Source organism: Triticum aestivum, chromosome 1B (assembly GCF_018294505.1).
Source record: "Triticum aestivum cultivar Chinese Spring chromosome 1B, IWGSC CS RefSeq v2.1, whole genome shotgun sequence".
In the NCBI taxonomy this organism is placed as follows: Eukaryota; Viridiplantae; Streptophyta; class Magnoliopsida; order Poales; family Poaceae; genus Triticum; species Triticum aestivum.
In genome coordinates this window covers 182,134,740-182,161,613 of record NC_057795.1, presented here as the reverse complement: position 1 = coordinate 182,161,613, position 26,874 = coordinate 182,134,740, and the positions used below count along the sequence as shown (strand labels likewise).

At 45.0% G+C, this 26,874-nt stretch overlaps 2 protein-coding genes and 1 long non-coding RNA gene across 18 annotated transcripts; 1 reads left to right on the top strand and 2 right to left on the bottom strand.

The window, feature by feature from the left end:
• Window positions 1-270: 270 nt before the first annotated feature.
• LOC123114761 (uncharacterized) lies at window positions 271-7,943 on the bottom strand. Of its 16 annotated transcripts, none has more exons than XR_006456566.1 (10): window positions 7,596-7,943; window positions 6,887-7,371; window positions 6,661-6,811; window positions 5,980-6,085; window positions 5,589-5,908; window positions 5,381-5,516; window positions 4,590-4,791; window positions 2,488-3,417; window positions 2,033-2,143; window positions 271-480 (listed from the first exon to the last, which is right to left on the bottom strand). It is a non-coding gene; the product is annotated as an uncharacterized lncRNA (long non-coding RNA). The 16 variants fall into 16 exon arrangements; XR_006456563.1 differs by lacking the exon at window positions 271-480 and adding an exon at window positions 1,446-1,696; XR_006456569.1 differs by lacking the exon at window positions 271-480 and having other exon boundaries at window positions 1,446-2,647; window positions 2,806-2,952; window positions 3,085-3,417; window positions 7,596-7,942.
• Window positions 7,944-8,573: 630 nt separating this feature from the next.
• On the bottom strand, window positions 8,574-10,078 carry LOC123077947 (UDP-glycosyltransferase 73E1-like). The gene has a single exon (XM_044500326.1). The coding sequence runs from the start codon at window positions 10,071-10,073 to the stop codon at window positions 8,574-8,576; it is 1,500 nt and encodes a 499-aa protein (XP_044356261.1). The 5' UTR covers window positions 10,074-10,078.
• Window positions 10,079-10,969: 891 nt separating this feature from the next.
• On the top strand, window positions 10,970-12,184 carry LOC123089238 (mitogen-activated protein kinase kinase kinase 18-like). Its single transcript, XM_044510964.1, has one exon. The coding sequence runs from the start codon at window positions 10,970-10,972 to the stop codon at window positions 12,182-12,184; it is 1,215 nt and encodes a 404-aa protein (XP_044366899.1).
• Window positions 12,185-26,874: the final 14,690 nt, after the last annotated feature.

Below are 26,874 nucleotides of genomic sequence, written 5' to 3'. Positions count from 1 at the left end.
CGGCGTTTTAGTTGTGCGGGGGTGCCAGATCTAGAGTTCGATGGCGTGTCCGGGGTGTTGCCCCTTTACTGATTTGTTCAACAGTAATGATTTCTCCTTTGGTGAGCCACCTTGAAGCGTCGAGCTCGGGTGAGGAGGTGATCCGTCATTTGTTCCTTTGGTGACTGCTATGATGGCGTCAAGGCAGGTGACGGGTGTTGGTGTCAAGTTCACAGGATTCTTTGGTCTTGATTGTATTTTTTCTTTCTTGGCTGATGTTGCTTTGTGCAAAAGCTAGCTTTTGCTGTCTTTTCGGTTTTGTCAGGTCGGTGTGTACGTGATTTGTACTATTATTCTTACTAGTACAATGTCCGTGCGTTGCCATGGGCTCTTGAAATATTTTGTAAGAGATATACATTAGAATATCAAAAGCCATGCTATAGTGCCACCAGATATTTGAGGTCGATCTTAGACAACAAATGTTCCCACCAACAACGAGAACTGCATGGCAAACAGCTAGATAAGCAAAAAAATATACAAGTACGATAGAATATCAGCTTAAAACAACGTAGCGGCCTTGACTAATTCCTAGGAGTCCACTCCACTGACGAAGACCGCAACATGGTGAATCCTTGCACCCATAAAGTACCATATTTCAGAAATCAGCTCTCCTGACAAGGATACTCCATTTAAACACATGCCACTTGGTACCGACATAGCAGCCATCTTTAGCCTAGGCACATCTTCACAAGTCTCACCAATGAACCCAGTGCTCTATTAAAAATACAAATTAAGACCCCCATTGTAAGTTTGATAGCATAACTATCACCAAACTTGAAGGTGTGTTTTATCATGTAGACATTCCTCAAACACATACCCATATCCTTCTTGAAAGAAACCTGGGTTGGAATAATTGTACATACCTAGGCAGGAGAAAAGGGGAAAGCAAACAATGATATGATTGAAACTACCTCGCAAGAGTAACACTGACTGTTACCTTGTTTTTTCTTAGCTCTCCATTACTCCATTCACATAATAACAAAACTCTGTAATTGAACCGATAAAGGAATAGATTGCCATACAAGCATTACATCAATGTTAGTAATCTAGCTCATGTGATATTTCCAAAAACAGTAGTTCGGTCACGACCGGTGGGGGACTTTGTGCCTTTTGTATCTGTAGGTTTTTGCCTGGTTTCCACTAAATAGATAAGATATATTTCTCAGATAAGCATGTATGGAACGAGGCAACTTTCTTCTTCTTTATAAAATGCAGAACCCCTTGGCTCTCTCAAGGTAGTACTCGGAAAAAAGTATACTGCTTTGTGTCCGGTTTATTTTTAAATGCAGAGCATTGTGCATGATTTATATCAGCTAATAAACCGCATGACCATTTTTCAGTTCTAGTTTCCAGAGCTCTAGGTAGTGTGTACTAACTTTGTTTTGGCAAATGCGAGGAGAGCCATGAGAAGCCAAGTGCCACTTGATACAGTAGATCAAACAACCTACGAGGCTAAAAACTTTCTACTTCTTAATCAAGGTCAAAATAGTTCACAGAAACAATCAAAATAATAGTAGTTACCATGTCTTGCAAGAAATATACAATGGATGTTCATGTATATCTATAAGACTATAACTAAATGCAGCACATATATTATTCCAGCTCCAAACTTGAAAGCAATATATAATTTACGAACATTACTCCACTGCCATAGAACCTGCAATTTCGAATATGATCTTTCAGATCGAGAACCATATTTTGACATGGCACTCATATTTTACTGTATGAATAGTACAATGAAATTTGAATAACACAACAGTAAAAGGTTCACATGTGATATTCATTAGAAATTTGTGCCAGATAACAAACATTTATGGTGCCCCTCATTATGACTAACTTCTTCAACATGAGCATACTCTCATGGATTAAGAGGCCACAAAAACTCCTAAACTGAAAGGTTATCAATGAGTGCCACGAAAGTCAAGCCAACTAACACTCCCTCATACCGTATGCCATGACATAAAACATTAAGAAGAGATGTTTGAAGTAGTACCTCTCTCATAATAAGGGGGGACACTAACTACTTTGAGCCATAAAAGAAAACTGGCGTAGTGAAGTTAGCTCCGAGCAGTCAATACATTGCAGGATAATTTGAAGTTCATATCTGCAACCACATCAACGTATGAGATAAAATGGTCAGATACAGAATCATGTACAACTCAAAGTACGTTTACACTAACCATTCTGTAGAAAGAAGATAAATGTCTATGCATGTTCTAATTTGTATTTAGTGCAATTAAACCTTGTCTAGTAGAAAATGTTAGCAATTATGTCAAGACCACTACGACACTACTGGTCTCTCCATGTAATAAATCAATAAACTCTATTCTCTTAACAATCTAGAACTGCACAATGAACACTACTGAAGAAAAATGTAAAACTTGGTCAATGAAAATAAATACACGGGTTGATGACCCTTAAACGAATAGTAAACACGAGAGAACGAACACTTATTTAAGGTAGAGAAACTTGTCCCATAATGCTTTGCATGGTTTTGATCACCCCTATATAGTCTGTCAAGCATGTATCTAACTGTTTCAAATATATACATAGCGGCGTTCATCTTAACACCAGCTTTAGCTTCACAAAAATTCTTAGCTCGGTTAATCTGCATAAACCATGAAATCTATAGGAAGTTAAATGTGTTAAGCTGAAAATAATAATACATCAGCACTCTAGAAAGAATGGGAGGTTTGATGTTAATTAATACACTAAAAAATGGAGTGCATTCAAATGGACAAAAAGAAACACATAAGAGACTATTACCTTCTTTGATAGTAGAGAAGCACTATCAATAATCTCAATAAAACTACATAATATTCAGTTCCGAAAGGCCGAAGCGAAGCTTGTAGCCTTTTTTTACTGGGACTATGGCGGCTTACGCCAGCCTGAACCACTTCATAAAACTGAGAACTATACAAAGTCCAATGAGTACACAGGGATTAAGAGAAATAATAGAAGGAAAAAAATTAAAATCTCCTAGATAGGTGATACAGTAGAGTACTCCAATCCGTAAGGTGCCATTTATTAATTTCATGTGAATACCTGTTGGACCATGGTATCAATCATCAGCAATCTTGCTAGCAGTAATGTGCAATTCCTCAAAAACATCCCGGGAGACCTTGGAGTTTTTGCGCTTCCATATATTCCAGAGGACAATGATAACAACATTATAGAGTGAATCTTGTCGAAATAATTTTTCCAAGAGATCTTTGACTGAATCAACATTGAGTGGATGAAAGCTTTGAAGTTCAGACCAAACCAAAGCTAGGGAGGAGCAACTGATTAACATATGAGGAGTAGTCTCAGATTCATTCGAGGAAGGACAATGCCCGGACTGGCTTATGAGCACTATACAATCCCGCCATCCCACTTTACCTATCAAATTGAGTACAATCCTACTATCAGCTGCAATCGACACTGTATATCAGGAGCAATCAGCAGTCTACATATATCATTAGCAGCATATGAAGCAATCAGCCACACACCCCAATTATCTCTCGTATGTTCTCACCACAGCATGGCCCAGCGCTGCCTCAGTAATATGATATACAAATCAGATCATAGTATACGCTCGTTCAGAAGAGCGGCTAAAAAAAATTTAACAAATTTCAATGACCTTAATTGAGATCATCTAGGTTCAGAACTATCGGATGTGAAATAAATCAAGATAAATTTCAGCAAGGAATAAAGTAAGCTGGTTGCAGCACAAACATTGTTAGTTGTACATATGTACATCAACAATGACAAGCATTAAGTTCCCTATTTAATAGTTCATACTATTCTGATCGGAGATTCAGAGTAGGTGGTGGTGCTGACCATGGGAGGAGGAACAGACGCCCTGAAGAAAAAGGTCAGTATTTTTTAATTATGATTTCGATTTTAGTGGTATTCAGACATTCACTTGATCCAAATACCTCTAATTACTCGAGAACATTCATTCTACTGGATCTAACAAAGTTCAATGAGTATAGATCAAACTTTGCATAATCAGATAGAAAGAGTATAAGTGGTATAACTGTACTTGGTAGCCTACAATAAAATCTTGTGTGAAGTGGAGAAGAGAAACTAAAAGATGAGCTAAAAGACAAAGCCGCAATATAAATAGATTAATTAAGGTTAAGTAAAATCTAATCAGCACCATGATTCGACAACCAAGAAATCAAAGTTTGGGAGTATCACTCCTAAAAATGTTTTCCTCGCCCACATAAAAAAGACAAACATCACAGCGAATGAGGTCGGAACCTGGATAATATAAATGTGTTCAAAAATTAGTGAAGGGTGCATCTGATGCACTACAGGATTTCATAATCTATTAACTCTATGCTCCTTTATGTTGTCAAGATTTTAGACGATGTTCTTCCTAATGTAACAACTGACTTTGTAGAAAAAAAAACAATAACTCTATAAATTCAATAAATATTAGTCATGTCATTCCTATACTTCTATAGGTAACAAATTTCCAAACCAGCGACTGTTAAATCTGCCAAGCTAACCATTGCATAATTTTCCAGACTGAATAAGAGGTAAGGGAGATATCCCTTTTGCACCTTGTCCACATTGCTGATGACGAAGGCATCCAGGTGGTGCTGATGAGCCTGTTCTTCTCGAGCGACCCTGCAACCACCTCACCTCAAGCGCCCCGCTACTTGCACCTCCTTCTCCGCGTCAGCATGGTGCCCACAAACCCGCCACATCCATATCCCCGGATAAGAAAATCACCACCAACATCACACCTCTAGGAGAACTTTGCTGCATTTACAGGCCAATTGTCAGCTCTCGTTGCTGCTCTATTATCCTCCTCCTTGCAATTCTTCATAGACTAAAGAGCAAAAAAACATTCAAAGTAAACTATATCCAGGCAATGAATTATATATATCAAAGATTAATCTTAGCAAGAGTGTACTTATATATATCACTGATACTGCTTATGAGCAGCTAAAGATGGGCTAATGCTTGCACTGGAGACCTTAATATAAAAGAATAAAGGCCTTAATATGTGTAATCTGCATTAGAGTAAATAATTTTCTATGCTGAGTTTCCAAATCATCTCCATAATTGAAAACCTGGATGGCTTCAATTTTAAAAGGAATAGCCTACGACTATGAGATGCTAAGCATGCTTTGCATCTGACCGAACTTCTCTGAACAATATACTCATACTATAGCCAAAAAACCATTTGCACACGTACGTGATAAATTATGACATTTGTTGGCGAGGAGACGACATGAAAAGCTGCTGCTACAGACTGGGTTAAGTGAACAGAACAACAATACCAAATCTAAACAAAAATAAATTGTACTATCATTAAAAAGAATCCATTGTAAGAGCTGCTACAGACCTTGAAGTACAGTAGCAGTATTCAAACACCAACATCGAGCACCTTCAGCGAGAGATCCGGATTAAAACACCAACATCGAGCACACATATATTTGATAGCTCCACTCCAAAAGTATGAAATTCCTCAAGTTGAATACCTATAAACAAAAGGTGAAATAAGGATCTCTTTTGGACATATCAACAAAAAGAGGAAAGGTTATGTTAGAGACCAATCGAAATCATCGAAAGTTCAGCACATCAGTCTTTCAGCAAATGTACATGCAAAGCAATTCTTTCTCGGAGTGAACTCCGAACTCTTCTGTCACACCGAGACGGTCTATACAGGTGCCGCCGCCGGCGGCGACGCCCTACCACAGAAGATCGTCTTCGAGTCTCGAGTTGCCGCACCCAACCCCAAGGACCTGCAGCACCACAACACCCAACATACGTGACGGCAAGGTGTCGTGCTTCGACGGCAGCGAGTCCCCAGCCGCGGCAGGGTGCCCCTTTGGTAGCAATGCAGCACCGTCGGCAGTGGGCATCCCGATGCCTTGAAAAAGCAAAGAAGAAATGTAAAGTGAAACTGATGGAAAAATCACAAGAACAATAAGTAAGACATACCATGAAAAAGTTGAGGGCATACTTCTTGTCCATTCAATGTAGTTTTCTTCCCATTCACGCCAACCCATCTCTCTCTCAAGATTGGCTGATCAATAATGCACATAACCTAAATAAAAGAAAAATAGTCAATGGCAAGTATTATAGAATAAATATCTAACATACATGACGCAATTAGACAACATGTCCAGAAGAGACTTCAGTATATAAATGATATGCTGAAATTAAACAAAAAATATTTTACAGGTTGCATCAAATATGTCGCAGCAGTAGTTAGTTGTTGACAGTATCATTAAAATGAAGCTAAATCACTCGGTACATGTAACTATATATGATAGGATGCTATCCAGTACAGTTTCCTTCAGGTAGTAGTGAAGAAAAATGGACAAAAAGAAGGAGAGCTGATATGAGAAAGAGAAAATTAGCATACCGGCATGAGCTATAATTCGAGTGCTAGTTCAACATACATAGACTCAATAGAGCAAATCGTTGTGCATGTTTCACGCATCTAAAAAAATTCTAGTTCAATTGAGAGAGTCACCAGAGTACTTTATATGGTCTTTCTGCACTTTTTCTTGTCGAAGTAATATAACTTGGTGGAGGAACTCAAGATTAGCCAGGGCACTCACACAAATAGCTTTATGAAAGAAACTGTAGCTGCCCTTATGGGATGCACATCTATACCTGTACCGCTGCACGAGCTCACCCTTGGAGGCGACCTGTATGACACGAAGCACATGTTCATGACGGAGTAGATGTATTGGTCACCAAGCGCAGGGGAGCACATGCACGAAATGTCTTCGAGTCGCGAGTTGTCGCACCCAACCCCAAGGACCTATAGCACAACAACACGAAACATAAGTGGCAGCGAGGTGTCGTGCTTCGACGGCAGCGAGTATGAGAAGCTCACCTTCCGACCAGTTACAAATCAGCTGGTGCTTCCACACAGCTGACGCCCGAGCTCTCCAAACAGAAGTATTCTTATTTGAATAAGGATGAGCATGAGCATGATCAAGAATATAACTGAATCAGATGGTGTTTCCAATATAACTGAATATAACAAGAATGAGCATGATCAATAGCAGATTGAAATGGCTAAACAGACAACCACCATCTTCCCGAATCAACGAAGACTACACGGCAGGGAACGAAGTGCTCATGGAACCAGCCAAAATTCACACCATCGGACATGGATGCCTCTACCGGCGGCGGATAGGACGAGAAGCCGGGTAGATTCGTCCCCGTGAAATTCCGCACAACCGTGGCCGGATCCTACGAGGTCATCCTCGTTGCCGTCGGATTCATCCACGTACATCACGGTAGGGGGAGGGGCGAGAAGGTGAGCATCTTCTCCTCGGCGAAGGTGAGCATCACCCCATTGTCTTTTCGCTGCAGCTGCATGAGCACGACACATGGGACAGTAAGCAGCAGCAGCACGAACACACAGGGCGGCCAGCCACAGAACAACATCATCAGTACGGGCCAGCCACAAGCACACGGGGCCGACGGCGGGTAATAGCAGCACCTGCAACATGATGGGGCGGCGGCGTCTCGCTGGAAACCCTAACCCTAGCTCGCCGGCCCAGGCAAATTGGGTGAGCCAGAGAAAGAGGACTGACCTAGCCGTCGCCTCCGCCGAGGACCACGGGGAATCGCTGGGAGGAGCCGCCCTCGTCTTCCGTCGAGCACCAGCAGAGACATAGGGGCGGCGGGTTTCGACTTTTGATCCAGGTGGATGGGCGAAGAGGAGAGCGAGAGGGATCTGTAGAGATGCACGGGATCTCGGCGGCGGCGAAGGGCGACTCCTCTCGGATATCGATGCCGGCTCCTCGATAGCCTCTTGGCGGCGAAGCGGGAGGCGGGGCGGCGGCGGTGGAGTGGGAGAAAGAGGGAAAGAGAGAGGTCGCAGCGGGAGGGGGTGGATCGAGAGGAGGGGTCGCAGCGGGAGGGAGAGAGAGAGGGAGCGATCGTTGGGTTTTTTTGGCACCGGTTTTTTCGCAGAAGGATAGTGAGTTAACGGAGGTGGGAGGATAACAAAAATAAACCAGCGAAAATAAACCGCACGGACTATTCACCAACTCGTCCATTAGAAGTAGAGATGATATAAATGAGACACGTATTATCATGACAAAAATATGGACAATGGTAATATCCCTTTCTTCTAAAGTATTTACAGCCTGGTATAGCTAATCCAGCCCGTCAAACATCCACAGGCGCGCCCATTTCACGGATAGTGACCTGTCACAGCTCAAATGTTCTCTTCCACAACCAGCATCTTGCATTGATGGATGTCGTGAATCGGTTTACCAAGGGCACGTTTGTTATTTTTTTATCTTATGGGGTGTCTTTTATCATTGCCTCTTTGCAGTTTAGTTCCGCAGTTTGTCTCACAAAAAAGTCTGTTCTTCCATACAAATCATGCAACTTTATTAAATGTCACTACAGGAACATATCAGAACAGTCTTGCTAATTTCAGTCGTCCGAGATTTGGTTATGCCTCAATTGATGCTAGAGATCTTACATTAAGATCCACGCAAAATTTTCTTTTCAGCTTTTCTTTTAGTTCTTAAATGTCATGTCACTTGGCTGAGACTTGGTTAAGTTTTAGTCAACTTAGACCTAGCCACAATTGAAGTATTAGACACAGGTTGATCCTTCTCCTCATTACTCGCGAGCTCTGTGAGATGCTGAATCATGCCCGCGAGGTCATTGTCCGAGGACCCGCCTTTTGACATGGCCTCCCTCGCCTTCGCTGCGAGCTCCATTGCCTTTGCCCGCACTTCCGCCCCGTCGTCCATCAGCTTGGCCACCGTCCTTACGACATCGTCTGCCCAAACCTGCACTGACGGTGTCTCAGGGTCCAGGAATACGTGGGTCGACGGCACCTTCACACCGACACGAACACCAGCGCCAAGCACGTCAACGACTAGCTTCTCGTTCAGGAACTGGTCAGCAAAGTGAGGCCAGGTCAGAAGCGGCACGCCATTGGAGAGAGACTCCAGCGTGGAGTTCCAGCCACAGTGCGTCAAGAAGCCACCCACCGCCGGGTGCGACAGGATGGTCATCTGCGGTGCCCACCCACGGATGACCAGGCCGCGGCCCTGCACCAGCGTGTCGAATCCGGCGTCCAGGTCGTCGCCCTCCTTGGCCACCCAGACGAACGGCCTCTCCGACGCCTCCAGCCCGGCGGCGAGCTCGACGACCTGCGGCGGTAACAAGCGGGCGATGCTGCCGAAGCTGACGTAGAGCACGGATCCTGGAGGCCTCGCGTCGAGCCAGGAGATGATCCGGCCTGCGTCCATGACCGCCCGATCGCCTCTCCTGGCCGTCGTCTCGCTGTCGGAGTCTAGGAGGCAGAGTGGTCCGACCGCCCACACCTTTCGGTCGAGCGCCCCCGCGTAGCCCTCGATGAACGAGCTTTCGAAGGCCGCGCACGTGTTGACGACGAAGCCGTCGGCGGTGGCCTCGGCATCGAGCGTCTCGCGCCGTTGCGTCTCCAGCCCTGGCCACTGGAAGAACCCGAGCGACATCGCCTTGTTCACGACCGTGCGCACCGGGAAGTTGGGCACTTCGAACAGCTCGAACTCGCCGGAGGCGCGGTCGCGCACACCGTGCTTGGCCAGGTTATGCGCCGCGAGGAGGAAGAACGCTGACGGACCGTGGAACACAAACCGTGGGATGCCGAGCCGTCGAGCTACGTCCGCCGTCCACGGGTTGCAGGTGTCTGCGACCAGGCAGTCAGGCCGCCGCGGCAGCGCGCGGAGGTACGCCTCGAGCGGGCCCGCGAGCAGCCACATGGCGTCGTAGAAAAGCTTGATATGTGACAGGTCACTGACCATGTCGTGGCTCTCGCAGCCCTCTGGCAGGCCCGCCGCGGCCGATGGGAAGTCGAGCTCGGCGAAGTCGACGGCGAGCCCCGCGCAGCGTGCGTGCTCAAGAGCGGCTCTGTTGCGCGCGGCGTTGACGGGCGTCAGGACAACGGTGACGCGCGTGCCGCCGCGCCCGGCGATGAGACGCGCCAGGTCCACCGTGGGGATCACGTGGCCCTGCGCAAGGAGCGGCACCAGCACGAAGTGTAGCGGCGGCGCCATCTCCATGTCCATTGGGCTGCCGGCTGTGCCACAGCTGCTCAGCCAGATATGCCATATATGTACCCGTCGCTCGTCCGAGGTTAATGGTGACATGTGGAGAGAGAAGCCAAGAAGCATCTCGAGGTGCACTGCAGGCCTTGGCAAGAACCACAAGTGGACAAGTACCTCGGCGGCAAACGCGGAGAGCTTTTCGTTGCGACGGCAACGTGCAGCATTGGCGCGCGAATGGGATTGGCCGCCAACTGGAGGAGCAGGAGGTAGCCACGGCTTCGGTGCCGGGCTCTGGTGGACACCGGCCGGGAAGCACCGAAGTAGCTAGCGTTTGTGCCAGGCGTTTTTCTGTGATGACGCATGCATGGAGAGGGATGATTCGCGTTGCGCGCACAACCGGTTAGGATAAGCCATATTCCCGTGGAGAGAAGCTTCTTTGGCCGTTTCATCAGGAATTGAGGATGCAATCTCAAAAAAAAAAAATCAGGATGCAAAGTGACCGGCACCACTCGCTCGTCGGTACTATTCCGCTGTTGTTCATTATCCCGTCGTTCATTGAAAGGAGGAATAATGTGGTCGACATCTTGTGTCCTCGTTGTTTCTCCCTTCTACTTTCCCTGCTGGCACTTGTTTCACCATATATAGACTCAACAGACAACAGGGATGACTAACCAAAACTCTAATCATGTTCTCCACATTCGGCACGTTTGATTCCTATTAAACTCGAAGTTTACAGACAAAATAAAACACGCGTTCCATTTACCCGCTAGTTTCCCTGCCTGCACAACATGCATATGGAAGGGAAAGCTGGTTAAACATGTGTTCCCTTCCTCTCTTTTTTGAGGGACATGTGTTCCCTTCCTAAATAAACTCCACGTTGCTAAACTTCCCAACCGGCCATATTGGCCCACATGTCAATGAGCTATCGCCACGCGCTACCTACCCGCCCCCTTTCACACTGCATGCCAGCCTCCCGCTATGAATACCTTCCGCACCAGACCGATCGACGTACCACTGGGTGGCATTCCCAACACATAAACATGAACCACACCGCCGACGCCGGGAGAACGCTAGCAATGGCTGCACCGATCAACGGGGGCAGCGGCTGGACGCTGCTCCGCCCGCTCTGCCAAGGCGCGTCTGGTGCTGCTGTATCTCTCGCGGAAGACGCGGCCTCTGGGGAGCTCTTCGTCGTGAAGTCGGCGGCTGCCGGGGATGCCGCGCAGCTGCGCCGCGAGTGGGGCACCATGTCCGGGCTATCCTCCCCGCACGTCGTCAAGTGCCTAGGGTTCCGCTCGATTGGGGCGCTAGATCACCTGCTGCTGGAGTTCGCGCCCGGCGGATCACTCGCCGACGTGGCGGCAGCGGCAGGGAACGGTGGAGGTTGTCACCAGCGGCGCGGGCTCGAGGAAGACGCCGTTAGGGCTTACGCGGCGGACGTGCTGAGAGGGCTGGATTACCTCCACGAGAGGCTCATGGTGCACGGGGACGTCAAGGGAAGGAACGTGGTGGTCGGCGCCGACGGGCGGGCCAAGCTCGCCGACTTTGGCTGCGCGAGGGCGGCGGGTGATACAAAGCGGCCGTTCGGCGGGACGCCGACGTTCATGGCGCCCGAGGTGGCGCGCGGGGAGGATCAGGGTCCCCCGGCGGACGTGTGGGCGCTGGGGTGCACCGTCCTCGAGATGGCCACGGGCGGTCGCGTCCCGTGGGGAGACGCGGATGATAACGTGCTCGCCGTGCTGCGCCGAATCGGGTTCACCGACGCCGTACCGGAGGTGCCACAGTGGCTCTCGCCGGAGGCTAAGGACTTCCTGGGCCGGTGCTTGCGGAGGCGCGCCTCTGACCGTGCCACGGCGGCGCAGCTCCTAGAGCACCCATTCGTGGCACTGGCAACGCCAATCAAGAAAGAGGAGGAGGTGGTGAAGAAGCGGACATGGGAGTCTCCCACGAGCACGCTGGACGCGGCGCTTTGGGAGTCAGACTTTGAGCCCGACGACGACGATGACGACGTGGAGGGCATGTCGTCGAATAGCCCGGTCGGCAGGATCAGGGAATTGGCATGCACCGGCCTGCCGTTGCCCGACTGGGACCCAAATCAAGGCTGGATCGAAGTCTGCAGCTGTTAAGTGATGGATTTTAGCGTGTTCAGTCAAATAAGGACTCCGACCAAGGCTGGATTGGCGATCATCGCGACATGTCGGCCGATGATGTCGTTAGGCAGTCCTCAAGATTTTATGGTAGTACCATGCAGCAGCAGCCGAGCTCTTCAGGGCATGTACAATGGTGCTATCTTAAGAGTGCCACGTAGGATAAATGATGATGTGGAGGAGAGAGAACTCATAAAAAAAGGCTTGTCTTCTCTTATTTAAGAGAAGACAAGAGATGATCTCTTAGCACAATATGTCTCACCACATTTTTAGGAATGACTAGTTATTGAAGATAAGGCTAAGAGATGACCCATTGTAGACTCTTTTTTTTATCATATCTAAATTACATGCAAGATTTAAGATAAGACTACCTTATCAACCATTGTACATGCCCTCAGTGATACAAGGCAGGGTGTGTGAAGCGTAGGATCAGTAGCTATAGGAGTTGTGCGTAGTGATATCAGAACGCATGCACTCTCCTAGAGCTGTTCAATGGCGCCCCCAGCTTTGATATAATTGTGAAGAATATATTTTAGAAGGCTTAGATCGAGAAAAATAGTTGTTATCTCCCTCAGATTTTCATGATTTTCTCCTGAATCTTTTGCCTACCTCCGCCACCAAGTTGCAGCCAGTATAAACTACTTATATTTACAAGGATTTTTTTTTTTGAAACAAGGCAAAAGATTTGCCATTTTCATTGATTAAGGAGAAGAGAGTTGCCCAGTTAATTAGAGGAAAACCGGGCGAAAACCTAGATACAAACCCCATAAGGGGCACACACGGACGACCTGGCCACAACAACGCCAAACAGTCGACCCCAACGTCGAGGACATGGCAACTCCGATTTTGCTGACGAGCATCACAGGAGAAAGTTGCAAGCCTCGCACCGACCTAGACCAATGCAACACCCTGAGAGCGCCGCACGCTGAAAACCGCCCTCATGGAGTCTGTTGGGTTTCGTAGTAATTTCAAAAAATTTCCTACGCGCACACAGGATCATGTGATGCATAGCAACGAGAGGAGAGTGTTGTCTACGTACCCTACGCAGACCGACTGCGGAAGCGATGACACGACGTAGAGGAAGTAGTCGTACGTCTTCACGATCCAACCGATCAAGCACCAAAACTACGGCACCTCCGAGTTCGAGCACACGTTCAGCTCGATGACGATCCCCGGACTCCGATCCAGCAAAGTGTCGGGGAAGAGTTCCGTCAGCACGACGGCGTGGTGACGATCTTGATGAACTACAGCAGCAGGGCTTCGCCTAAACTCCGCTACAGTATTATCGAGGAATATGGTGGCAGGGGGCACCGCACACGGCTAAGGAATTGATCACGTGGATCAACTTGTGTCAACTTGTGTGTTTAGAGGTGCCCCTGCCTCAGTATATAAAGGAGCCAAGGGGGGAGGGTGCGCCGGCCAGGAGGAGGAGGCGCAGGAGGAGTCCTACTCCTACCGGGAGTAGGACTCCCCTCCAATCCTATTCCAACTAGGATTCCCAAGGGGGAAAGAGGGAGAGGGGTGGCCGGCCACCTCTCCTAGTCCTAATAGGACTAGGGGAAGGGGGGAGGCGCGCAGCCCCCTTGGGCTGCCCCTTTCTCCTTTCCACTAAGGCCCATGAAGGCCCATGTGGTTCCCGGGGGGTTCCGGTAACCTCCCGGTAACCCGGTAAAATCCCGATTTCACCCGGAACACTTCCAATGTCCAAACATAGGCTTCCAATATATCAATCTTTATGTCTCGACCATTTCGAGACTCCTCGTCATGTCCGTGATCACATCCGGGACTCCGAACAACCTTCGGTACATCAAAATGCATAAACTCATAATATAACTGTCATCGTAACCTTAAGCGTGCGGACCCTATGGGTTCGAGAACAATGTAGACATGACCGAGACATGTCTCTGGTCAATAACCAATAGCGGGACCTGGATGCCCATATTGGCTCCTACATATTCTATGAAGATCTTTATCGGTCAGACCGCATAACAACATACGTTGTTCCCTTTGTCATCGGTATGTTACTTGCCCGAGATTCGATCGTCGGTATCCAATACCTAGTTCAATCTCGTTACCGGCAAGTCTCTTTACTCGTTCCGTAATACATCATCTCACAACTAACATATTAGTTGTAATGCTTGCAAGGCTTATGTGATGTGTATTACCGAGAGGGCCCAGAGATACCTCTCCGACAATCGGAGTGACAAATCCTAATCTCGAAATACGCCAACCCAACATCGACCATTGGAGACACCTGTAGTACTCCTTTATAATCACCCAGTTACGTTGTGACGTTTGGTAGTACCCAAAGTGTTCCTCCGGTAAACGGGAGTTGCATAATCTCATAGTCATAGGAACATGTATAAGTCATGAAGAAAGCAATATCAACATACTAAACGATCGGGTGCTAAGCTAATGGAATGGGTCATGTCAATCAGATCATTCTACTAATGATGTGACCTCGTTAATCAAATAACAACTCATTGTTCATGGTTAGGAAACTTAACCATCTTTGATTAACGAGCTAGTCAAGTAGAGGCATACTAGTGACACTCTGTTTGTCTATGTATTCACACATGTATTATGTTTCCGGTAAATACAATTCTAGCATGAATAATAAACATTTATCATGATTATAAGGAAATAAATAATAACTTTATTATTGCCTCTAGGGCATATTTCCTTCAGTCTCCCACTTGCACTAGAGTCAATAATCTAGATTACACTGTAATGAATCTAACACCCATGGAGCTTTGGTGCTGATCATGTTTTGCTCGTGGAAGAGGCTTAGTCAACGGGTCTGCAACATTCAGATTCGTATGTATCTTGCAAATCTCTATGTCTCCCACCTGGACTAGATCCCGGATGGAGTTGAAGCGTCTCTTGATGTGTTTGGTCCTTTTGTGAAATCTGGATTCCTTTGCCAAGGCAATTGCACCAGTATTGTCACAAAAGATTTTCATTGGACCCGATGCACTAGGTATGACACCTAGATCGGATATGAACTCCTTCATCCAGACTCCTTCATTTGCTGCTTCCGAAGCAGCTATGTATTCCGCTTCACATGTAGATCCCGCTACGACGCTTTGTTTAGAACTGCACCAACTGACAGCTCCACCGTTTAATAAAAACACGTATCCGGTTTGCGGTTTAGAATCGTCCGGATCAGTGTCAAAGCTTGCATCAACGTAACCTTTTACGATGAGCTCTTTGTCACTTCCATATACGAGAAACATATCCTTAGTCCTTTTCAGGTATTTCAGGATGTTCTTGACCGCTGTCCAGTGATCCATTCCTGGATTACTTTGGTACCTCCCTGCTAAACTTATAGCAAGGCATACATCAGGTCTGGTACACAGCATTGCATACATGATAGAGCCTATGGCTGATGCATAGGGAACATCTTTCATATTCTCTCTATCTTCTGCAGTGGTCGGGCATTGAGTCTTACTCAATTTCACACCTTGTAACACAGGCAAGAACCCTTTCTTTGCTTGATCCATTTTGAACTTCTTCAAAATTTTGTCAAGGTATGTGCTTTGTGAAAGTCCAATTAAGCGTCTTGATCTATCTCTATAGATCTTAATGCCTAATATGTAAGCAGCTTCACCGAGGTCTTTCATTGAAAAACTTTTATTCAAGTATCCCTTTATGCTATCCAGAAATTCTATATCATTTCCAATCAGTAATATGTCATCCACATATAATATCAGAAATGCTACAGAGCTCCCACTCACTTTCTTGTAAATACAGGCTTCTCCTAAAGTCTGTATAAAACCAAATGCTTTGATCACACTATCAAAACGTTTATTCCAACTCCGAGAGGCTTGCACCAGTCCATAAATGGATCGCTGGAGCTTGCACACTTTGTTAGCTCCCTTTGGATCGACAAAACCTTCTGGTTGCATCATATACAACTCTTCTTCCAGGAATCCATTCAGGAATGCAGTTTTGACATCCATTTGCCAAATTTCATAATCATAAAATGCGGCAATTGCTAACATGATTCGGACGGACTTAAGCATCGCTACGGGTGAGAAGGTCTCATCGTAGTCAATTCCTTGAACTTGTCGAAAACCTTTTGCGACAAGTCGAGCTTTGTAGACAGTAACATTACCATCAGCGTCAGTCTTCTTCTTAAAGATCCATTTATTCTCAATTGCTTGCCGATCATCGGGCAAGTCAACCAAAGTCCATACTTTGTTCTCATACATGGATCCCATCTCGGATTTCATGGCTTCAAGCCACTTTGCGGAATCTGGGCTCACCATCGCTTCTTCATAGTTCGTAGGTTCATCATGATCTAGTAGCATGACTTCCAGAACAGGATTTCCGTACCACTCTGGCGCGGATCTTACTCTGGTTGATCTACGTGGTTCAGTAGTATCTTGATCTGAAGTTTCATGATCATTATCATTGGCTTCCTCACTAACCGGTGTAGGTGTCACTGAAACAGTTTTCTGTGATGAACTACTTTCCAGTAAGGGAGCAGGTACAGTTACCTCGTCAAGTTCTACTTTCCTCCCACTCACTTCTTTCGAGAGAAACTCCTTCTCTAGAAATGATCCATTCTTAGCAACGAATGTTTTGCCTTCGGATCTGTGATAGAAGGTGTACCCAACAGTTTCCTTTGGGTATCCTATGAAGACACATTTCTCCGATTTGGGTTCGAGCTTATCAGTTTGAAGTTTTTTCACATAAGCATCGCAGCCCCAAACTTTAAGAAACGACAACTTTGGTTTCTTGCCAAACCACAGTTCATAAGGCGTCGTCTCAACGGATTTTGATGGTGCCATATTTAATGTGAATGCGGCCGTCTCTAAAGCATATCCCCAAAATGATAGCGGTAAATCAGTAAGAGACATCATAGATCGCACCATATCTAGTAAAGTACGATTACGACGTTCGGACACACCATTACGCTGTGGTGTTCCGGGTGGCGTGAGTTGCGAAACTATTCCACAGTTTTTCAAATGTACACCAAACTCGTAACTCAAATATTCTCCTCCACGATCAGATCGTAGAAATTTTATTTTCTTGTTACGATGATTTTCAACTTCACTCTGAAATTCTTTGAACTTTTCAAATGTTTCAGACTTATGTTTTATTAAGTAAATATACCCATATCTGCTTAAATCATCTGTGAAGGTGAGAAAATAACGATATCCGCCACGAGCCTCAATATTCATCGGGCCACATACATCGGTATGTATGATTTCCAACAAATCTGTTGCTCTCTCCATAGTACCGGAGAACGGTGTTTTAGTCATCTTGCCCAAGAGGCACGGTTCGCAAGTACCAAGTGATTCATAATCAAGTGGTTCCAAAAGTCCATCAGCATGGAGTTTCTTCATGCGCTTTATACCGATATGACCTAAACGACAGTGCCACAAATAAGTTTCACTTTCATTATCAACTCTGCATCTTTTGGTTTCAACATTATGAATATGTGTATTACTACTATCGAGATTCAATAAGAATAGACCACTCTTCAAGGGTGCATGACCATAAAAGATATTACTCATATAAATAGAACAACCATTATTCTCTGATTTAAATGAATAACCGTCTCGCATTAAACAAGATCCAGATATAATGTTCATGCTCAACGCTGGCACCAAATAACAATTATTTAGGTCTAATATTAATCCCGAAGGTAGATGTAGAGGTAGCGTGCCGACTGCGATCACATCGACTTTGGAACCGTTTCCCACGCGCATCGTCACCTCGTCCTTTGCCAGTGCCCGCTTATTCTGTAGTCCCTGTTTCGAGTTGCAAATATTAGCAACAGAACCAGTATCAAATACCCAGGTGCTACTGCGAGCATTGGTAAGGTACACATCAATAACATGTATATCACATATACCTTTGTTCACCTTGCCATCCTTCTTATCCGCCAAATACTTGGGGCAGTTCCGCTTCCAGTGACCAGTCTGCTTGCAGTAGAAGCACTCAGTTTCAGGCTTAGGTCCAGACTTGGGTTTCTTCTCTTGAGCAGCAACTTGCTTGCCGTTCTTTTTGAAGTTCCCCTTTTTCTTCCCTTTGCCCTTTTTCTTGAAACTACTGGTCTTGTTAACCATCAACACTTGGTGCTCCTTCTTGATTTCTACCTCCGCAGCTTTCAGCATTGCGAAGAGCTCGGGAATAGTCTTATTCATCCCTTGCATATTATAGTTCATCACGAAGCTCTTGTAGCTTGGTGGTAGTGATTGGAGAATTCTGTCAATGACGCAATCATCCGGAAGATTAACTCCCAATTGAATCAAGTGATTATTATACCCAGACATTTTGAGTATATGCTCACTGACAGAACTGTTCTCCTCCATCTTGCAGCTATAGAACTTATTGGAGACTTCATATCTCTCAATCCGGGCATTTGCTTGAAATATCAACTTCAACTCCTGGAACATCTCATATGCTCCATGACGTTCAAAACGTCGTTGAAGTCCCGATTCTAAGCCGTAAAGCATGGCACACTGAACTATCGAGTAGTCATCAGCTTTGCTCTGCCAGACGTTCATAACATCTGGCGTTGCTCCAGTAGCAGGCCTGGCACCCAGCGGTGCTTCCAGGACGTAATTCTTCTGTGCAGCAATGAGGATAATCCTCAAGTTACGGACCCAGTCCGTGTAATTGCTACCATCATCTTTCAACTTTGCTTTCTCAAGGAACGCATTAAAATTCAACGGAACAACAGCACGAGCCATCTATCTACAATCAACATAAACAAGCAAGATACTATCAGGGACTAAGTTCATGATAAATTTTAAGTTCAATTAATCATATTTATTAAAGAACTCCCACTTAGATAGACATCCCTCTAATCCTCTAAGTGATCACGTGATCCAAATCAACTAAACCATATCCGATCATCACGTGAGTTGGAGTAGTTTCATCGGTGAACATCATTATGTTGATCATATCTACTATATGATTCACGCTCGACCTTTCGGTCTCCGTGTTCCGAGGCCATATCTGCATATGCTAGGCTCGTCAAGTTTAACCTGAGTATTCTGCGTGCGCAACTGTTTTGCACCCGTTGTATTTGAACGTAGAGCCTATCACACCCGATCATCACGTGGTGTCTCAGCACGAAGAACTTTTGCAACGGTGCATACTCAGGGAGAACACTTCTTGATAATTTAGTGAGAGATCATCTTATAATGCTACCGTCAATCAAAGCAAGATAAGATGCATAAAAAGATAAACATCACATGCAATCAATATAAGTGATATGATATGGCCATCATCATCTTGTGCTTGTGATCTCCATCTCCGAAGCACCGTCATGATCACCATCGTCACCGGCGCGACACCTTGATCTCCATCGTAGCATCGTTGTCGTCTCGCCAATCTTATGCTTCCACGACTATCACTACCGTTTAGTAATAAAGTAAAGCATTACATCGCGATTGCATTGCATACAATAAAGCGACAACCATATGGCTCCTGCCAGTTGCCGATAACTTGGTTACAAAACATGATCATCTCATACAATAAAATTCAGCATCATGCCTTGACCATATCACATCACAATATGCCCTGCAAAAACAAGTTAGACGTCCTCTACTTTGTTGTTGCATGTTTTACGTGGCTGCTACGGGCTTAAGTAAGAACCAATCTCACCTACGCATCAAAACCACAACGATAGTTTGTCAAATAGACTCCGTTTTAACCTTCGTAAGGACCGGGCGTAGCCATACTTGGTTCAACTAAAGTTGGAGAGGCAGTCGCCCGCAAGCCATCTCTGTGCAAAGCACGTCGAGGGAACCGGTCTCGCGTAAGCGTACGCGTAAGGTTGGTCCGGGTCGTCTCGTCCAACAATACCGCCGAACCAAAGTATGACATGCTCGTAGGCAGTATGACTTGTATCGTCCACAACTTACTTGTGTTCTACTCGTGCATATAACATCAACATCATTAACCTGGCTCGGATACCACTGTTGGGTTTCGTAGTAATTTCAAAAAATTTCCTACGCGCACACAGGATCATGTGATGCATAGCAACGAGAGGAGAGTGTTGTCTACGTACCCTACGCAGACCGACTGCGGAAGCGATGACACGACGTAGAGGAAGTAGTCGTACGTCTTCACGATCCAACCGATCAAGCACCGAAACTACGGCACCTCCGAGTTCGAGCACACGTTCAGCTCGATGACGATCCCCGGACTCCGATCCAGCAAAGTGTCGGGGAAGAGTTCCGTCAGCACGACGGCGTGGTGACGATCTTGATGAACTACAGCAGCAGGGCTTCGCCTAAACTCCGCTACAGTATTATCGAGGAATATGGTGGCAGGGGGCACCGCACACGGCTAAGGAATTGATCACGTGGATCAACTTGTGTCAACTTGTGTGTTTAGAGGTGCCCCTGCCTCAGTATATAAAGGAGCCAAGGGGGGAGGGTGCGCCGGCCAGGAGGAGGAGGCGCAGGAGGAGTCCTACTCCTACCGGGAGTAGGACTCCCCTCCAATCCTATTCCAATTAGGATTCCCAAGGGGGAAAGAGGGAGAGGGGTGGCCGGCCACCTCTCCTAGTCCTAATAGGACTAGGGGAAGGGGGGAGGCGCGCAGCCCCCTTGGGCTGCCCTTTTCTCCTTTCCACTAAGGCCCATGAAGGCCCATGTGGTTCCCGGGGGGTTCCGGTAACCTCCCGGTAACCCGGTAAAATCCCGATTTCACCCGGAACACTTCCGATGTCCAAACATAGGCTTCCAATATATCAATCTTTATGTCTCGACCATTTCGAGACTCCTCGTCATGTCCGTGATCACATCCGGGACTCCGAACAACCTTCGGTACATCAAAATGCATAAACTCATAATATAACTGTCATCGTAACCTTAAGCGTGCGGACCCTACGGGTTCGAGAACAATGTAGACATGACCGAGACATGTCTCTGGTCAATAACCAATAGCGGGACCTGGATGCCCATATTGGCTCCTACATATTCTACGAAGATCTTTATCGGTCAGACCGCATAACAACATACGTTGTTCCCTTTGTCATCGGTATGTTACTTGCCCGAGATTCGATCGTCGGTATCCAATACCTAGTTCAATCTCGTCACTGGCAAGTCTCTTTACTCGTTCCGTAATACATCATCTCACAACTAACATATTAGTTGTAATGCTTGCAAGGCTTATGTGATGTGTATTACCGAGAGGGCCCAGAGATACCTCTCCGACAATCGGAGTGACAAATCCTAATCTCGAAATACGCCAACCCAACATCGACCATTGGAGACACCTGTAGTACTCCTTTATAATCACCCAGTTACGTTGTGACGTTTGGTAGTACCCAAAGTGTTCCTCCGGTAAACGGGAGTTGCATAATCTCATAGTCATAGGAACATGTATAAGTCATGAAGAAAGCAATAGCAACATACTAAACGATCGGGTGCTAAGCTAATGGAATGGGTCATGTCAATCAGATCATTCTACTAATGACGTGACCTCGTTAATCAAATAACAACTCATTGTTCATGGTTAGGAAACATAACCATCTTTGATTAACGAGCTAGTCAAGTAGAGGCATACTAGTGACACTTTGTTTGTCTATGTATTCACACATGTATTATGTTTCCGGTAAATACAATTCTAGCATGAATAATAAACATTTATCATGATTATAAGGAAATAAATAATAACTTTATTATTGCCTCTAGGGCATATTTCCTTCAGTCTCCCACTTGCACTAGAGTCAATAATCTAGATTACACTGTAATGAATCTAACACCCATGGAGCTTTGGTGCTGATCATGTTTTGCTCGTGGAAGAGGCTTAGTCAACGGGTCTGCAACATTCAGATTCGTATGTATCTTGCAAATCTCTATGTCTCCCACCTGGACTAGATCCCGGATGGAGTTGAAGCGTCTCTTGATGTGTTTGGTCCTTTTGTGAAATCTGGATTCCTTTGCCAAGGCAATTGCACCAGTATTGTCACAAAAGATTTTCATTGGACCCGATGCACTAGGTATGACACCTAGATCGGATATGAACTCCTTCATCCAGACTCCTTCATTTGCTGCTTCCGAAGCAGCTATGTATTCCGCTTCACATGTAGATCCCGCTACGACGCTTTGTTTAGAACTGCACCAACTGACAGCTCCACCGTTTAATAAAAACACGTATCCGGTTTGCGGTTTAGAATCGTCCGGATCAGTGTCAAAGCTTGCATCAACGTAACCTTTTACGATGAGCTCTTTGTCACTTCCATATACGAGAAACATATCCTTAGTCCTTTTCAGGTATTTCAGGATGTTCTTGACCGCTGTCCAGTGATCCATTCCTGGATTACTTTGGTACCTCCCTGCTAAACTTATAGCAAGGCATACATCAGGTCTGGTACACAGCATTGCATACATGATAGAGCCTATGGCTGATGCATAGGGAACATCTTTCATATTCTCTCTATCTTCTGCAGTGGTCGGGCATTGAGTCTTACTCAATTTCACACCTTGTAACACAGGCAAGAACCCTTTCTTTGCTTGATCCATTTTGAACTTCTTCAAAATTTTGTCAAGGTATGTGCTTTGTGAAAGTCCAATTAAGCGTCTTGATCTGTCTCTATAGATCTTAATGCCTAATATGTAAGCAGCTTCACCGAGGTCTTTCATTGAAAAACTTTTATTCAAGTATCCCTTTATGCTATCCAGAAATTCTATATCATTTCCAATCAGTAATATGTCATCCACATATAATATCAGAAATGCTACAGAGCTCCCACTCACTTTCTTGTAAATACAGGCTTCTCCAAAAGTCTGTATAAAACCAAATGCTTTGATCACACTATCAAAACGTTTATTCCAACTCCGAGAGGCTTGCACCAGTCCATAAATGGATCGCTGGAGCTTGCACACTTTGTTAGCTCCCTTTGGATCGACAAAACCTTCTGGTTGCATCATATACAACTCTTCTTCCAGAAATCCATTCAGGAATGCAGTTTTGACATCCATTTGCCAAATTTCATAATCATAAAATGCGGCAATTGCTAACATGATTCGGACGGACTTAAGCATCGCTACGGGTGAGAAGGTCTCATCGTAGTCAATTCCTTGAACTTGCCGAAAACCTTTTGCGACAAGTCGAGCTTTGTAGACAGTAACATTACCATCAGTGTCAGTCTTCTTCTTAAAAATCCATTTATTCTCAATTGCTTGCCGATCATCGGGCAAGTCAACCAAAGTCCATACTTTGTTCTCATACATGGATCCCATCTCAGATTTCATGGCTTCTAGCCACTTTGCGGAATCTGGGCTCACCATCGCTTCTTCATAGTTCGTAGGTTCATCATGATCTAGTAGCATGACCTCCAGAACAGGATTACCGTACCACTCTGGTGCGGATCTTACTCTGGTTGATCTACGAAGTTCAGTAGTATCTTGATCTGAAGTTTCATGATCATTATCATTGGCTTCCTCACTAACTGGTGTAGGTGTCACTGAAACAGTTTTCTGTGATGAACTACTTTCCAGTAAGGGAGCAGGTACAGTTACCTCGTCAAGTTCTACTTTCCTCCCACTCACTTCTTTCGAGAGAAACTCCTTCTCTGGAAAGGATCCATTTTAGCAACGAATGTCTTGCCTTCGGATCTGTGATAGAAGGTGTACCCAACAATTTCCTTTGGGTATGAAGACGCACTTCTCCGATTTGGGTTCGAGCTTATCAGGATGAAACCTTTTTCACATAAGCATCGCAGCCCCAAACTTTAAGAAACAACAGGTTAGGTTTACTGCTAAACCATAGTTCATACAGTGTCGTCTCAACGGATTTAGATGGTGCCCTATTTTAAAACGTGAATGCAGCTGTCTCTAATGCATAACCCCAAAACGATAGTGGTAAAGAGATATCATAGATCGCACCATATCAAATAAAGTGCGGTTACGACGTTCGGACACACCATAACGATGTGGTGTTCCAGGTGGCGTGAGCTGTGAAACTATTCCACATTGTTTTAATTGAAGACCAAACTCGTAACTCAAATATTTGTCTCCGCAATCAGATCGCAGAAACTTTATTTTCTTGTTACGATGATTTTTCCACTTCACTCTGAAATTCTTTGAACCTTTCAACTATTTCAAACTTATGTTTCATCAAGTAGATATACCCATATCTGCTCAAATCATCTTGTGAAGGTCAGAAAACAACGATGCTTGCCACGAGCAACAGCACTCATTGGATCGCATACATCGGTATGTATTATTTCCAACAAGTCAGTAACTCGTTCCATTGTTCCGAAGAACGGAGTTTTAGTCATCTTGCCCAAAAGGCACGGTTCGCAAGCATCAAATGATTCATAACCAAGTGATTTCCGAAAATCCATCTTTATGGAGTTTCTTCATGCGCTTTACACCGATATGACCCAAACGGCAGTGCCACAAATAAGTTGCACTATCATTATTAACTTTGCATCTTTTGGCATCAATATTATGAATATGTGTATCACTACGATCGAGATCCAATGAACCATTTTCATTGGGTGTGTAACCATATAAGGTTTTATTCATGTAAATAGAACAACAGTTTATTCTCTTACTTAAATGAATAACCGTATTGCAATAAACATGATCAAATCATATTCATGCTCAACGCAAACACCAAATAACATTTATTTAGGTTCAACACTAATCCCGAAAGAATAGGGAGTGTGCAATGATGATCATATCAATCTTGAAACTACTTTCAACACACATCATCACTTCACCCTTAACTAGTTTCTGTTTATTCTGCAACTCCCGTTTCGAGTTACTACTCTTAGCAACTGAACCAGTACCAAATACCGAGGGGTTGCTATAAACACTAGTAAAGCACACATCAAACACCTGTATATCAAATATACCCTTTTTCACTTTGCCATCCTTCTTATCCACCAAATATTTAGGGTAGCTCCGCTTCCAGTGACCATTTCCTTTGCAGTGTAAGCACTCAGTTTCAGGCTTTGGTTCAGCTTTGGGCTTCTTCGTGGGAGTGACAACTTGCTTGTCAATCTACTTGAAGTTCCCCTTTCTTTCCCTTTGCCCTTTTCTTGAAACTAGTGATCTTGTCAACCATCAACACTTGATGCTCTTTCTTGATTTCTACCTTCGTTGATTTCAACATCACGAAGAGCTCGGGAATCATTTTCATCATCCCTTGCATACTATAGTTCATCACGAAGTTCTACTAACTTGGTGATGGTGACTAGAGAATTCTGTCAATCACTATCTTATCTGGAAGATTAACTCCCACTTGATTCAAGTGATTGAAGTACCCAGACAATCTGAGCACATGCTCACTAGTTGAGCGATTCTCCTCCATCTTTTAGCTATAGAACTTGTTGGAGACTTCATATCTCTCAACTCGGGTATTTGCTTGAAATATTAACTTCAATTCCTGGAACATCTCATATGGTCCATGACATTCAAAACGTCTTTGAAGTCCCGATTCTAAGCCGTTAAGCATGGTGCACTAAACTATCAAGTAGTCATCATATTGAGCTAGCCAGACGTTCATAACTTCTGCATCTGCTCCTGCAATAGGTCTGTCACCTAGCGGTGCATTAAGGACATAATTCTTCTGTGCAGCAATGAGGATAAACCTCAGATCACGGATCGAATCCGCATCATTGCTACTAACATTTTTCAACACAATATTCTCTAGGAACATATCAAAATAAACATATGAGAGCAACAACGCAAGCTATTGATCTACAACATAATTTGCAAAATACTACCAGGACTAAGTTCATGATAAATTTAAGTTCAATTAATCATATTACTTAAGAACTCCCACTTAGACAGACATCTCTCTAGTCATCTAAGTGATCACGTGATCCATATCAACTAAACCATGTCCGATCATCACGTGAGATGGAGTAGTTTCAATGGTGAACATCACTATGTTGATCATATCTACTATATGATTCACGCTCGACCTTTCGGTCTCCGTGTCCCGAGGCCATATCTGTATATGCTAGGCTCGTCAAGTTTAACCTGAGTATTCTGCGTGTGCAAAAACTGGCTTGCACCCGTTGTAGATGGACGTAGAGCTTATCACACCCGATCATCACGTGGTGTCCGGGCACGACGAACTTTGGCAACGGTGCATACTCAGGGAGAACACTTCTTGATAATTTAGTGAGAGATCATCTTATAATGCTACCGTCAATCAAAGCAAGATAAGATGCATAAAAGATAAACATCACATGCAATCAATATAAGTGATATGATATGACCATCATCATCTTGTGCCTGTGATCTCCATCTCCGAAGCACCGTCATGATCACCATCGTCACCGGCGCGACACCTTGATCTCCATCGTAGCATCGTTGTCGTCTCGCCAATCTTATGCTTCCACGACTATCACTACCGTTTAGTAATAAAGTAAAGCATTACATCGCGATTGCATTGCATACAATAAAGCGACAACCATATGGCTCCTGCCAGTTGCCGATAACTTGGTTACAAAACATGATCATCTCATACAATAAAATTCAGCATCATGCCTTGACCATATCACATCACAACATGCCCTGCAAAAACAAGTTAGACGTCCTCTACTTTGTTGTTGCATGTTTTTACGTGGCTGCTACGGGCTTAAGTAAGAACCAATCTCACCTACGCATCAAAACCACAAGATAGTTTGTCAAATAGACTCCGTTTTAACCTTCGCAAGGACCGGGCGTAGCCAT

What these genes read in the sequence shown, in the direction of transcription:
- LOC123077947 (XM_044500326.1), bottom strand. Translation starts at nt 10,073, where the DNA reads ATGGAGATGGCGCCGCCGCTACACTTCGTGCTGGTGCCGCTCCTTGCG.
- LOC123089238 (XM_044510964.1), top strand. Translation starts at nt 10,970, where the DNA reads ATGTCAATGAGCTATCGCCACGCGCTACCTACCCGCCCCCTTTCACAC.